This window comes from Buceros rhinoceros, unplaced genomic scaffold (genome assembly GCF_000710305.1).
Source record: "Buceros rhinoceros silvestris isolate BGI_N320 unplaced genomic scaffold, ASM71030v1 scaffold20896, whole genome shotgun sequence".
Classification (NCBI taxonomy): domain Eukaryota; kingdom Metazoa; phylum Chordata; class Aves; order Bucerotiformes; family Bucerotidae; genus Buceros; species Buceros rhinoceros.
The window spans coordinates 1,748-12,792 of record NW_010416032.1 but is presented as its reverse complement, the minus strand read 5'-3'; the positions used below and the strand labels follow the sequence as shown (position 1 = coordinate 12,792).

Here is an 11,045-nt window from a genome sequence, read left to right as displayed (position 1 = left end):
GACACCGAGTAGAGGACACAAGTCCTCATGTAGTGGTGAGATCCTTCTCTCCCTTCTGCCTACCTCGCAGCTCCCTGTGGCGTGCGCCTGGCGAGCAGCGTCCGCAGGCCCCACGCTGGCGGCTCAGGGCAGCTCCGCGGAGCGCTCAGCTTTCTTAGTGCTCAGGAGCGCTGGAGGCCTAGAATTTTCGATAAGGTTCTGCAGCAGTCAGGCATGGCGTGGACTCAAGATGGGTCCAGACTTTTTTTTCCTTACTATGGGTTTGTGTAATTTAAATATTTACTTCTATGTTTAAAATAATTCTGTCTTTTATGCTAGAGAGAGGCTTTAAAAATGCATAAGTCAGTCTTCATAAATAACTAGTCTGTGAAATTCGGTGACATAGTTGGTAAAAGATAATTGTAAGATTTCCTGAAATAGCTCTTTATAGGAGAAGAGTTAACAGGGTTATAAATGCATAATGCTTATAACCACTGTAACTACTGCTTTCCTCTCTTCTCTACTTATTTGTTCAAAGGTTTGTAAAATACAGATTTTGTACTGGAAGAGTGATTGTTCTTATTTTGAAATTTGTACGGCCTTGATACAAATATTCCTCCTGTTTTTCTGATAAAACCAATTACTTACAGAAAGCAGAAAGAAGGCAATTTTGATATTGTATCTGGAACAAGATATAAAGGAAATGGAGGAGTATATGGCTGGGATTTGAAAAGAAAATTAATCAGGTTAGTATTTTTGTGGATATTTACACATCAATTTGTTATTGAGAAATAATTCCAAGTCCTCAGACTGTGAGCTGAGCTGAGTCTTTAGTCAACAGTTCTGGGTACTGCAAAATTACATTAAATAATGCAGTCAGAAAGTCTTGCAGGCTTCTTTGCTTAAAACTCACCCAGAAAGAATGTTGTCATACGACTAGGCTTGAGAAATGGCTTGGAACAGTGGACAGATCTGCCTGGCGTCAGATTGGGACAGTCTTTCAAGTTCGTCATGCAAAGAATGGGCTGAGACTATGACAGTTTTGTCAGGTTTGGACACCACATTCAGTTAGCTGTAACGGTCCTGTCCCTAAACACTGAGTCACTTGCTAAACCCCTCTGTGGATGCTCTGATTTGTCGTAAGTTAAGAATTATCTGGCACGATCAATGTCAGTAAATCAATACTTGGACCTTACTGGAACAGTTCAGTTACAGTGAACGCTAGGGAGAGGTTTCACCCACAAGCAAAGAGGAAAACTGTCCGGGTGGTGTGAGCATCTCTGGTTTACAGGGACTTACACACTTCGAGAAGGTAATCGACAAGTTTCTCATAGTCTTGCTCTCTTACACCTGATTTAAGAGAATAGGCGTAAGGCAGCCGGAAGCATTTATATTCTCTGCTTACAGTGAATGTTAGTCAGAAGAAAAATGTTCTGCCTGTTGTCAGATTTATTTCTTTTGTATTGGATTGGTGTGTAGTTGTACTGACAGTTCTACCATAAAGAACCAGATGGTAAACCTGAGTTCTAAAAATCATTGTTTGCTCCTTCTCAGAGAAGTTCAGTAATCTACTAATCATCTACATTTGGAAAACAAAATATGGGGTTTCAAGATTCTGTGATTTATTAGTCAAATCTAACAGTAAAAACATACTAGAAAGAGAATTGTTTCATATTAAGCAATAAAAGTTGGGGGTGATGCTAGTATGACGCTGTCTACTTTTTTTTCTAGAAATTTTGCTTGATCTTTCAGACTTGTGTACTGAACAATTGTGACTTTCCTGTTTCCTTTCACAGTCGTGGTGCCAATTTTTTAACCCAGGTTTTGCTGAGACCGGGTGCGTCAGACTTAACAGGGAGTTTCAGGTATGGATTTGGTTTGCAACTCAAAGCTTATTTGAAAATAAGAAACTGCTCAACAAGGAACTGCAGTGAGAACAGACCTTTCCTGAGGACCATGAAATCTGTTAGGAAGTGGTAATAAGAAATAGCAGACTTGACTGCAAGAACTGTTGAGCTGTTAAAGATTTTTTTTAAAAATAGTAGTGATATGAGTGAGTGATTACAGTTAGGATTCCTACACACGGTCTTGATTTCCAAAGTTCCGAAATTGTGCTTCAGGTTTCATTTTCTTTGTAACTCTTTTCAGGTTATACAGAAAAGAAGTCTTACAGAAACTGACGGAAAAGTGTGTTTCTAAAGGATATGTTTTCCAGATGGAGATGATTGTTCGGGCTCGACAGTTAGGATATACTATTGGAGAGGTACAGTAAAGGCTTATTTACGTATATTGTGCTTCCATTTAAATGAGGATACGGATTACCTGGAGTGTGGGAAATTTTGTGCACTTTGAGAAGCAGCAAGATTTTCAAATTGATATAAAGGAATTATATAAGTAGAACTCTTTATTCTTCCAGCTTTTCCAGGTCATTGAAAGAGAACTCCAAAAAATGGTTAGCTACTGTATTTTCAGCAGTCTGATTGGATTGCTGCCTTTTATATTTCATTGAATTGCTCTTGCTGGTGTATTTAAAGGCGATTCGCTGGAATTCTCTCTGTAGCCAAATCTCAGAACCAGTTCTTCATCATCATTTTCATGACTGTGAATTGTCAGAGAACTCTGCTGGTACTTCTCTCTCTAAACCTTAGATACTACATTTCTCTCTCAACATCAGTAGGGTATTTCCACACAATAAAGCAAGCTGTTCCACCTCTCTTGCTCATGGAGCAACATCATTATCCTGTCTGTAGCTGGGGTTTGAGCCTAGCATCGTTGGTTTTCACATCCAGCTGCATTCAGATATTGCTGGTTAATATTGCTGAATTAAATCCTCACCTCTCTGTACACCCAGACACTGAAACCGAGGGCGAGATGAGATTTTATTTACTGTACATTTTTAAAACAGAAAATTGCACTTCTCTGGCTTTAAAAAAAATGCAACCTTGAATAGCCTCGAATGCACCTTTTTTCATTTTGCCGTATGTCTTTACCACGTCTGAAATGTACCCAGGTGCACGGCATACACCCTTCTGAAAATGCTGCCTTTAAGACTAATGATAGAACTTCTTCTTAGGCAGAAGACAAAGTCCAGCAACAGCACAGGTGGTTAATTCCTTTACTGAAGGGAAGGACTGGATACCTCTTTACTGACTTCTTCCGTCACGGGTCAGGAGATGACACCTCTGACCTTTGCACTGACAACATGTTCAGTGATGTCTATCCACGCTGTCTGTGGTTGCCAGGATGCTTACTGGGATCCTCAAAGGGACCCTGCTAAGAATGCCAGACTCATTACTGAGTATATCTGTACACCTTTTCAGGTGTTTTCTTCCTGTCCTCTTGCCCTGCGTTCTCTACCATGGACTGATCTGCTAGAATTGTAAGAAATCCTCAGTCTTGGCACAGATTCAAGGGTGGGGTGATACTTGTATTCCACTTGCCGGATGATTTCTACTTGAAAGTGCCAGCAGAATGCTAAGCTAATTTTTTAATGACTTTTGCAAATGAAGTATTTTAATTTTGCATAAAAAGATGTATGGAAATTCTTGAATATTCTAATACAGTGTTGGCAGAATGTCCTGTCCTGTCATTTGTTTGTGGTTAAATTACTGAAAAGCAGTGTGTTCCTAACCTTTTACGAGAAGTGAGTTAATCTGGACAGCATCATCACTCCAGTGAAGAAACCAAACTCAGTGTTTTAAATGCCCTTTAATCCTGGACATAGTCTATAAAATGGTCAAAGACCGATAAAGACACGGATTGCTTGTAAAACATGTGCGAACTGCCACGTTCAGGTGTCCTCTCCTAGCAGGTGGTGAGGTTGACCAGGCTGCTCTTTCATGGTGGCGGGAGACTTTTGCCTTCCTGAGACATTGACTCAGAGGGATTGAATTTTGCTAACAAGGGAAGTGGCGAAGCTTCATTTTAAGCCCCTGGGCTTTTCGTACGCTGAAGCTATTAAGTTGGTCCTGACTGGTGTATCCAGCCATGGAGTAATGTCTTTGGATGATCTTTAAAGGTGATAAAGCAAATAATTTCATGCTCCCTAGCTATGGGGCATCATTAATGCTGCTGGTAAGAACTGACACAAAGGAAGCCAGTCTGGTTCTTGCCTTCTTCCCGTGTCTAAACACTCAAAGGCTGTTCTTTTGTTTATAGAATTTCTGATTGTTTAGGTTTTGAACCTTAAAAACAGTTTTGCTTGTTTCAACAGGTACCTATTTCATTTGTGGACCGTGTCTATGGAGAATCTAAACTGGGAGGCAATGAAATAGTCTCTTTCTTAAAGGGACTCTTGACCTTGTTTGCTACAACGTGATAGTTTATCCTAAATTAACATTTTGAGAAAAGCATCTTTTTTTCTGACATCTGTGTGGTTTTTAATACATGATAGCAGAAGCCTGATAATTTGTATGGTGACCAGAAGACCTTCTATGAACTCATGATTAAATGAACCACCAATAACAAACTAAACATATTGTATCCAAAAATTGTCCTTTCAAAATAAAAATGTATGTTAGACTAAAAACTAATGAAGACTAAAGCTTTCTTCTATTTTTGTAGAAATAATCAAGTCTTAATAAAAACCTCAAAGCTAAATGATCTTATGCATTTAGGAATTAATCATTATTCAGCAAAAGCTAAAGATGATTTTGAAATAAAGACGTGCAAGGACATTAAAAAAATACAGAATTTCTCTTATCTTTGCTCTGTGGTTTGCAGATAGTATTTTACATATATACCAAGTAGTTCCTTTCTTTCTTTAGCACATACATACATGTATCTTAAAGCAGATACGTAGAAGAGTTCCTACACAACTGATAACAGCTTGTGAAATGCAGACGCATACAGTGATTTGTTCTTTATAAAACTGCGCTAGACTGGAAAGAAGGAATATTCTTTGGGTAAGAAAGAGAATCGCATGTGTGGAATAATTTACTATAATGTGCATTTGTCCAGAAGCAGATGATGCCCTTCTCCTGTTTTCTTTAGAAACTAAACATTTGTAGGATCTACAAAAGGGGAGTGTGACACCTCACGCAACTTTAGGGCGACACAAGACCCAATTCACCTCATGAAATTTTCTTAATGTCAGGTAACAATGTGCGATGTAAAACCTGTATTTGTTCCAGATCCTGATGAACGAATACAGAATACAGATACAGAGTAATAATATTTTTGTTTCTCTGTTTGACATAACCAAAAAATAATGAAATAATGAAGCCCTTGCAATCAAATATGCCCTTGGTGAGGGGGGGGAGGAAGTGGGAGGATGGAATTATGCTAATGCTTTATCTGTATGAAAAATATGTCCTCATTTGGGGGGCAGGGTGGGGGCGTACTTTTTTGGATACCTGTATCAGAAGCAACAAATGTCTTTAAAATGACGCCTGTTTGGCTGGTGTTTGTCTGCATTCCCTTTAGTACGCTAGATGCTGTTGTTAAAAAAAATACAGAAAGTCTGTAGATAAAGGATAAATTCATATTTCAGATAGTTATTCATCATAGTGACAAAAATTAATTAACTAGAACTTCAGATGGACTGCTTTAGAGATATTGCTTTGTTCTTCCGTGAAGTTGTACAGATTCTAATATTTTTCTCCTTTTCTTAGTACTCAGTGCAAATGTTTCACATTTCATTTGCTTGAAAATAATGAAAAAGATGTAGCTGGAGGTTTTGAATCTACCTGCAACTGGATTACAGTAACTTAACTGAACATTTTGTGACATTTGCCTGTACTTTTCCAGAAAATTATATATAATTTAATTTGGTGCGGACTAATCAGATCTAATAATATATACAGAAATAAATCTCTGGGTCTAAAGGGCCACTGAAATTTCCAGTGAATAGGTTTCATTTGGAGGTTTCATGGCAAAAATCAACATTTTAAGTTGAAAATGGGTAGAAAGTTTTTAATGACCAAATAGGTTTTAGGGGTTTCTTCAAACTTACATACTGCAGAAAACCATGTGGTAGAATACAAATTGCGCCTCAACAAGAGCAGACTTTTCTTTTATGTAATGGTCTGTGTAGGACGAGGGGTAACGGTTTCAAACTGAAAGAGGGGAGATTAGATTAGGGAGAAATTCTTCACTGTGAAGGTGGTGAGACACTGGAACAGGTTGCCCCGAGGAGCTGTGGATGCCGCATCCGTAGAAGTGTTGAAGGCCAGGAGGGACAGTGCTTTGAGCAACCTGGTCTCTTGGAAGGTGTCCCTGCCTGTGGCAGGGGGGTGGAACGCGAGGGTTTTTGCCGCATCCGTAGAAGTGTTGAAGGCCAGGAGGGACAGTGCTTTGAGCAACCTGTGCTTTTGGAAGGTGTCCCTGCCTGTGGCAGGGGGTTGGAACGAGAGGATTTTTAAGGTCCCTTCCAAGCCAAACCATTCTGTGACTGTGTGTTCCCTGTTTGTTTCCTATTTTCCTGTTCCTATTATTTTATAGACCCTGCTTATCCCCTCATTGTACTCAGTCTTGTCTTTTTCATTTCCTCAGACAGAAGCCACATCACACCTTGCTATTCTCAAAATGTTAGTGGCAGACCATAGTAGAAGAACAGAGATCAGGTGCCTCAAAATGCATACAATGTCTTCTTAAATATTCATGAACAAGGGATTTATATCGAGGCATTTTAATTTTCAGTTCCTTTTTTAATACCATTGCAATACTCTACTTGCCTTGTTTTGGCCACCACAAAACACTGACTTGACATTTACAAAGAATTTTTCATTTTATGTCCCTGGTTTTACAGTTCCACATAAATCAGCTTTTCTTAATTACATCCATATTCATTTCCTGTGAAGGTACAAATACTCTGCTAATGTACTTTCTCTGTTATACTTTCGTAGGAATCTGTGTCTGCAGGCACTCAATCATTTGACAAGAACAGGAGCTTTAATTCGTTCCCGACTTAAATGAGTATATATCATGGATGTATTTGGTTGGGTGTGTTTAGTGAAGAGGGGGAAGAAGGTAACTCAAATTTTGTACTAGTCATATTCACTTTCCGCTGAACAGCGACTGATTGCCTCCACTTGCAGACAGGCGAGGCTCCAGGCTGTTACTGTGGGCTAGAGATTCAATGGGATGTACGAAAAATCCTACAAACCCATTAGAAAAGCCAAAGCAGGTGCTAAACTTCAAACGTGGCCCCAAGAGACTTGCAGTTCAGGAATGGCTTGGGGAGTTTTGCATGGCGTATCACTGAGAGTATCCTACATCTGCTGCTGGTGCTCTGGTGGACAGTGCTTCTGAATGCAGGTCCCCAGCCAGAGCTCTGCCGAGCAGCTTACTCAGCCCTGTATTAGCGTGAAAGATTTATCGGACAAGCTGAAGCCCCAGCTGGGAGATGAAACACAAAACTGGAGGCTAGCAAAACTGATGCTGCCTCTTGTCCAAGGAATTAGCACCTGGTCAACTTCATGGCATGGCAGGTGGACTGACTGTGAGCAGCTGCTCTCCTCATGCCCCTAGCACCCTTACAGCCCTGCCCCGGGGATACGCAATGCAGGTTTGTAGCCTGAGGCACCAATCCTGTCACTCTTTAGTCCTGCAAGATTTAGGTTTGTAACTCACGCGGTCAGGCAGTGTAATCCCTCTGACCTAGATCATTTCGCTCCTCAAGCTGGGACATCCACTTCAGACAGCCAAGGCCCGGTTAATGTAGCCACCTGAATGTGAACCCAGTATGCAAATGAGATCCCTTGCTTATCTGTTTTGGGTCCTGTGGTTGAGGATTTGTCTGATCTGAGGTTGGAGGGAGTCAGCTCCAGTTTTGGCTTGATTTGTTTGGGGGTTTTTAAAATGGAGCTTTATCTGAGCCTGCAATAAAGATGTAAGTAGTTGCCAATATAAGCATTATAATAAAACATATTTTCCAGTGGACTGTGTAGAAAGCAAAGTACAGGGTTGCACAACCCTCTGCATCTCAACAGTAAAAAATAATGATGACTAATCAATATTGATAAGGGTCTATCAAGATTCCAGGGGTAAGCATGGATTGAAATCTTGGCACAAATGAATTGACAGATTGCCTGCAGAGTTCACTACATCAGTGAGTGACTCCAGCAACAGCTCCTCAGTGGAACCATCCCAGAGATTTGACATGAGGCACAGTATGAACAGGGTGTACGTAGATGAGAGGATTGCTTCTCCAACCGAGTCATTGCTTTACAACATACTGCCTCCCAGGTGCCACGGTGGAGAAGAAATGAATAAAGAAGGTAATCACAGAACTTCTGTAGAGCACAAACCCCTTCTGAGCATCATTTCCTCCTCTGCTCCTGCCACATTTTACTCACTTCTTCGGGCTTGATGGCCATTCGTAACTTCTTACAGATTGTGATTGTTACTGTTCGGGGGGAAATATATTGGGATTGGAGAGGAGGAAACCACGCTGCAACTTTTAATCTGAAATCTGATCTGAAAATTCAGCCCTTGAGAGAAGGATTTCAATGAAGCAGCAGCAGGCAAAGGTCATAAAATGGAAGGTTATCCCTGCAAGGTTAGTGGCACTGACTGTTCAGCAGAAACTGCTATCAATGGTGCACCACAGTGAAAAACCCCAAAACACCTTGTGTTTGGCTCACAAACTTCTTTCCTGTTTTGACTTTTCGTAAACACGTCACACCTCCAGGAGGTGCACCCAGACAAAACCACATTTGAGAACCTGGTGCTTCTGGGAAGCTGCGGATGGTTATCTAGCTCTTGAAACAGAGTGCTCTCAGGAAGGGGAAGGTCTGAGCACTAAAAGACATTTCTACTGTAGATCCAAAACAGGACAGATCTTCTCTGAGCTCCTACAGTCACTTTGGGGTCTTCTGTCACACTACTGTGCAAGTACTGGGCAAACCCAGGGAGAAAATAACCAGGTTTACTTACTCCATGGTGAGTTTCACGTCAAGACTGCAGTGTCTGGAGGGATCTCGCTTCTAGTCCGGTTTTCCGTTCTGCCTGCTCTTGCAAAGGCAGCATATGGCAGCACTTCTGATGGGTGGATCCTGTCAAAATAGTTATATTACTTATTGTACAATGCAGGGGAGGTAAAAAAGGCAAGCTGCTTGAAAGTGATAAATTACTGAAACGCTGAGGTTGGTGGTTTTTAATCAACGTATTTCATTAAGTAAATCCTATCCGAACACAGTGTCTCTGAAAGCGCAGACAACATGTAAGACATCAATCCTAAATCCACAACGAGAATGTAGTTTGTCATGGCAGGACAGCCTCACCTCCAAAGGACCTGACACTTGACTGACCAGCTTCTGAGTGCAATTTAGGTGTTGCTTATGACGGATAAATTTCTTATTGGCCTGACTGAGGGATCACCCTTGCCTTCCAAGTTATCCCAACCAACTTGGGCTATCCCAAGCAAACCCATCTTAATCATCTCTAATCACAGCCCTGCTCAGTATGAGTATCTTCTTAGAAAACAAGGAGAAAAAGGAGAGTACTCAGTGCCAAGGGGTAGCTCTTCTCTCATCTTCATACAGATGAAGTTTGGTTCCTTCCGGGTGACTTTTCCCAAAGTCGTCTTCATGGAAGAAGGTTAGAGAATGCTACCAGATGATGAGGTGTCTGAACAGCGTAGCAGCTGCTTGGGTCTTAAAGATCGTTGTGAGACCAGGGATCTTCATGCTGCTGAGGAGTAACTTACCTGTATTTACTATACAATTAATTGTGTTAGGTGCTTACAGCCATTGATAGCTGTCTTAATTATTTTGTATTTGAATGAAAAACCAAACATAGCACTGCCACTGAACTTGCACAGTTACGAGTCTGGGCACAATTTTGACCTGAGTCGGTAACACAACACACGTTCAGTTACACCTATTTGACTTGGCAATGCTACCTCTCTCCCCTCTGGCGTTGTTTCGCCTCTCACAATGCCAAGACGTTACTGATTTATCTGATGCCTACAGTCTACTGTGAGAAATAGTCCCCACCTCTGTAATACAGAAAGTAAATTCAGACTATGATAATCAACTTCTGTTATTTTGTTCACCTCACTCTGTACACACAGGAGAAAAATGGGCTCAACACTCCTTTTCTCCTTCTTGCCCGCCGCTTGAATTTTACCTTCAAAATCAATCTTCTAATACAAACTTTGTATTGTTCTCATCCTCCTTTTCCAACTTGCTGTTGACAACTGTCACACTGTGCAAACCACCACGAAAACTCTCACGGAACTAAATGGGAACAAGATCTTCTCCATCATTTGGGGGCTGCTTTCCATGTACACCGTCTCATCCTTCCTCCCAATTTTTTCAGCCCTGTCATTGCAGACTTTACCCCAAAGCAGGAAATAACTCGCATTTGCTCAAACCTCTGCTGCTACGTTATCTTTCCCTCCTGTTGTCCTCTGCCTTGCCTTAAAAAACTTTGCCTGCATCATCCATGCTGTGCGCTGAGTGGATATTTCTGCCTTCTGATGCTCTTCTATCTGTACCAATTTCCCTCTCACACCAAATTCCACTTTCTGAACTCTTCATAAACTGTTTTCCGTACTCTTTTTGGCCATAATTCTGGACTGGGTACCACCATCATGGCTGGAAATGCTATTTCCCACTGGGAATTCCTTGATACTGTTGATATTGAGGAAGTGGTTAAAGGACTCTCTATCCTCGGCTGTTCTGGCTGCCAGGCTAGCCGGGAGGCTTCTGGTAAGTGTCACAAAACTACAGCAAGATACAAAATCCCCCTGACACTCAAACTCAGACCCAGAATTCAGGACACGGAAAGATGTCCAAAAGCCTGTTCAGTTTTCCTGCCGGGACTCCAACTATTTCTGCTTGAGCTGTTGCATCCTTTGCACATACTTCATGTTGTCCATTCCCTTAAACATCCACCAGATATAATTTCTATTTCCAGTTGCATTATCATGTTCCATTAAACTCAGTTCCTTTAACCTTCAGACTCTTCTCACCATGCCTCCTCAGTTCCAGCCCGTAGATCAGAAGGTGTGTGGGTCAGGGATTTGTGTCTCTGGTGCTGTTTTATGTTTACACATTTTTTTCCTGTTGCCATTGTATTTCGCTTCTATGTGTAATAAATCGATGCTAAAGCCCTGAAGT

General features: G+C 41.2%; 1 protein-coding gene across 1 annotated transcript in view; it reads left to right on the top strand.

The window, feature by feature from the left end:
• DPM1 (dolichyl-phosphate mannosyltransferase polypeptide 1, catalytic subunit) overlaps positions 1 to 4,453 on the top strand; it is a gene marked incomplete at its 5' end in the record, with an annotated part of 8,023 nt that extends 3,570 nt beyond the window's left edge. Inside the window, 4 exons of the mRNA XM_010137664.1 lie at positions 630 to 725; positions 1,776 to 1,844; positions 2,128 to 2,242; positions 4,193 to 4,453. Of these exons, the coding sequence (XP_010135966.1) occupies positions 630 to 725; positions 1,776 to 1,844; positions 2,128 to 2,242; positions 4,193 to 4,297 (385 nt within the window). The remainder of the gene's footprint in view (positions 1 to 629; positions 726 to 1,775; positions 1,845 to 2,127; positions 2,243 to 4,192) is intronic.
• Positions 4,454 to 11,045: the final 6,592 nt, after the last annotated feature.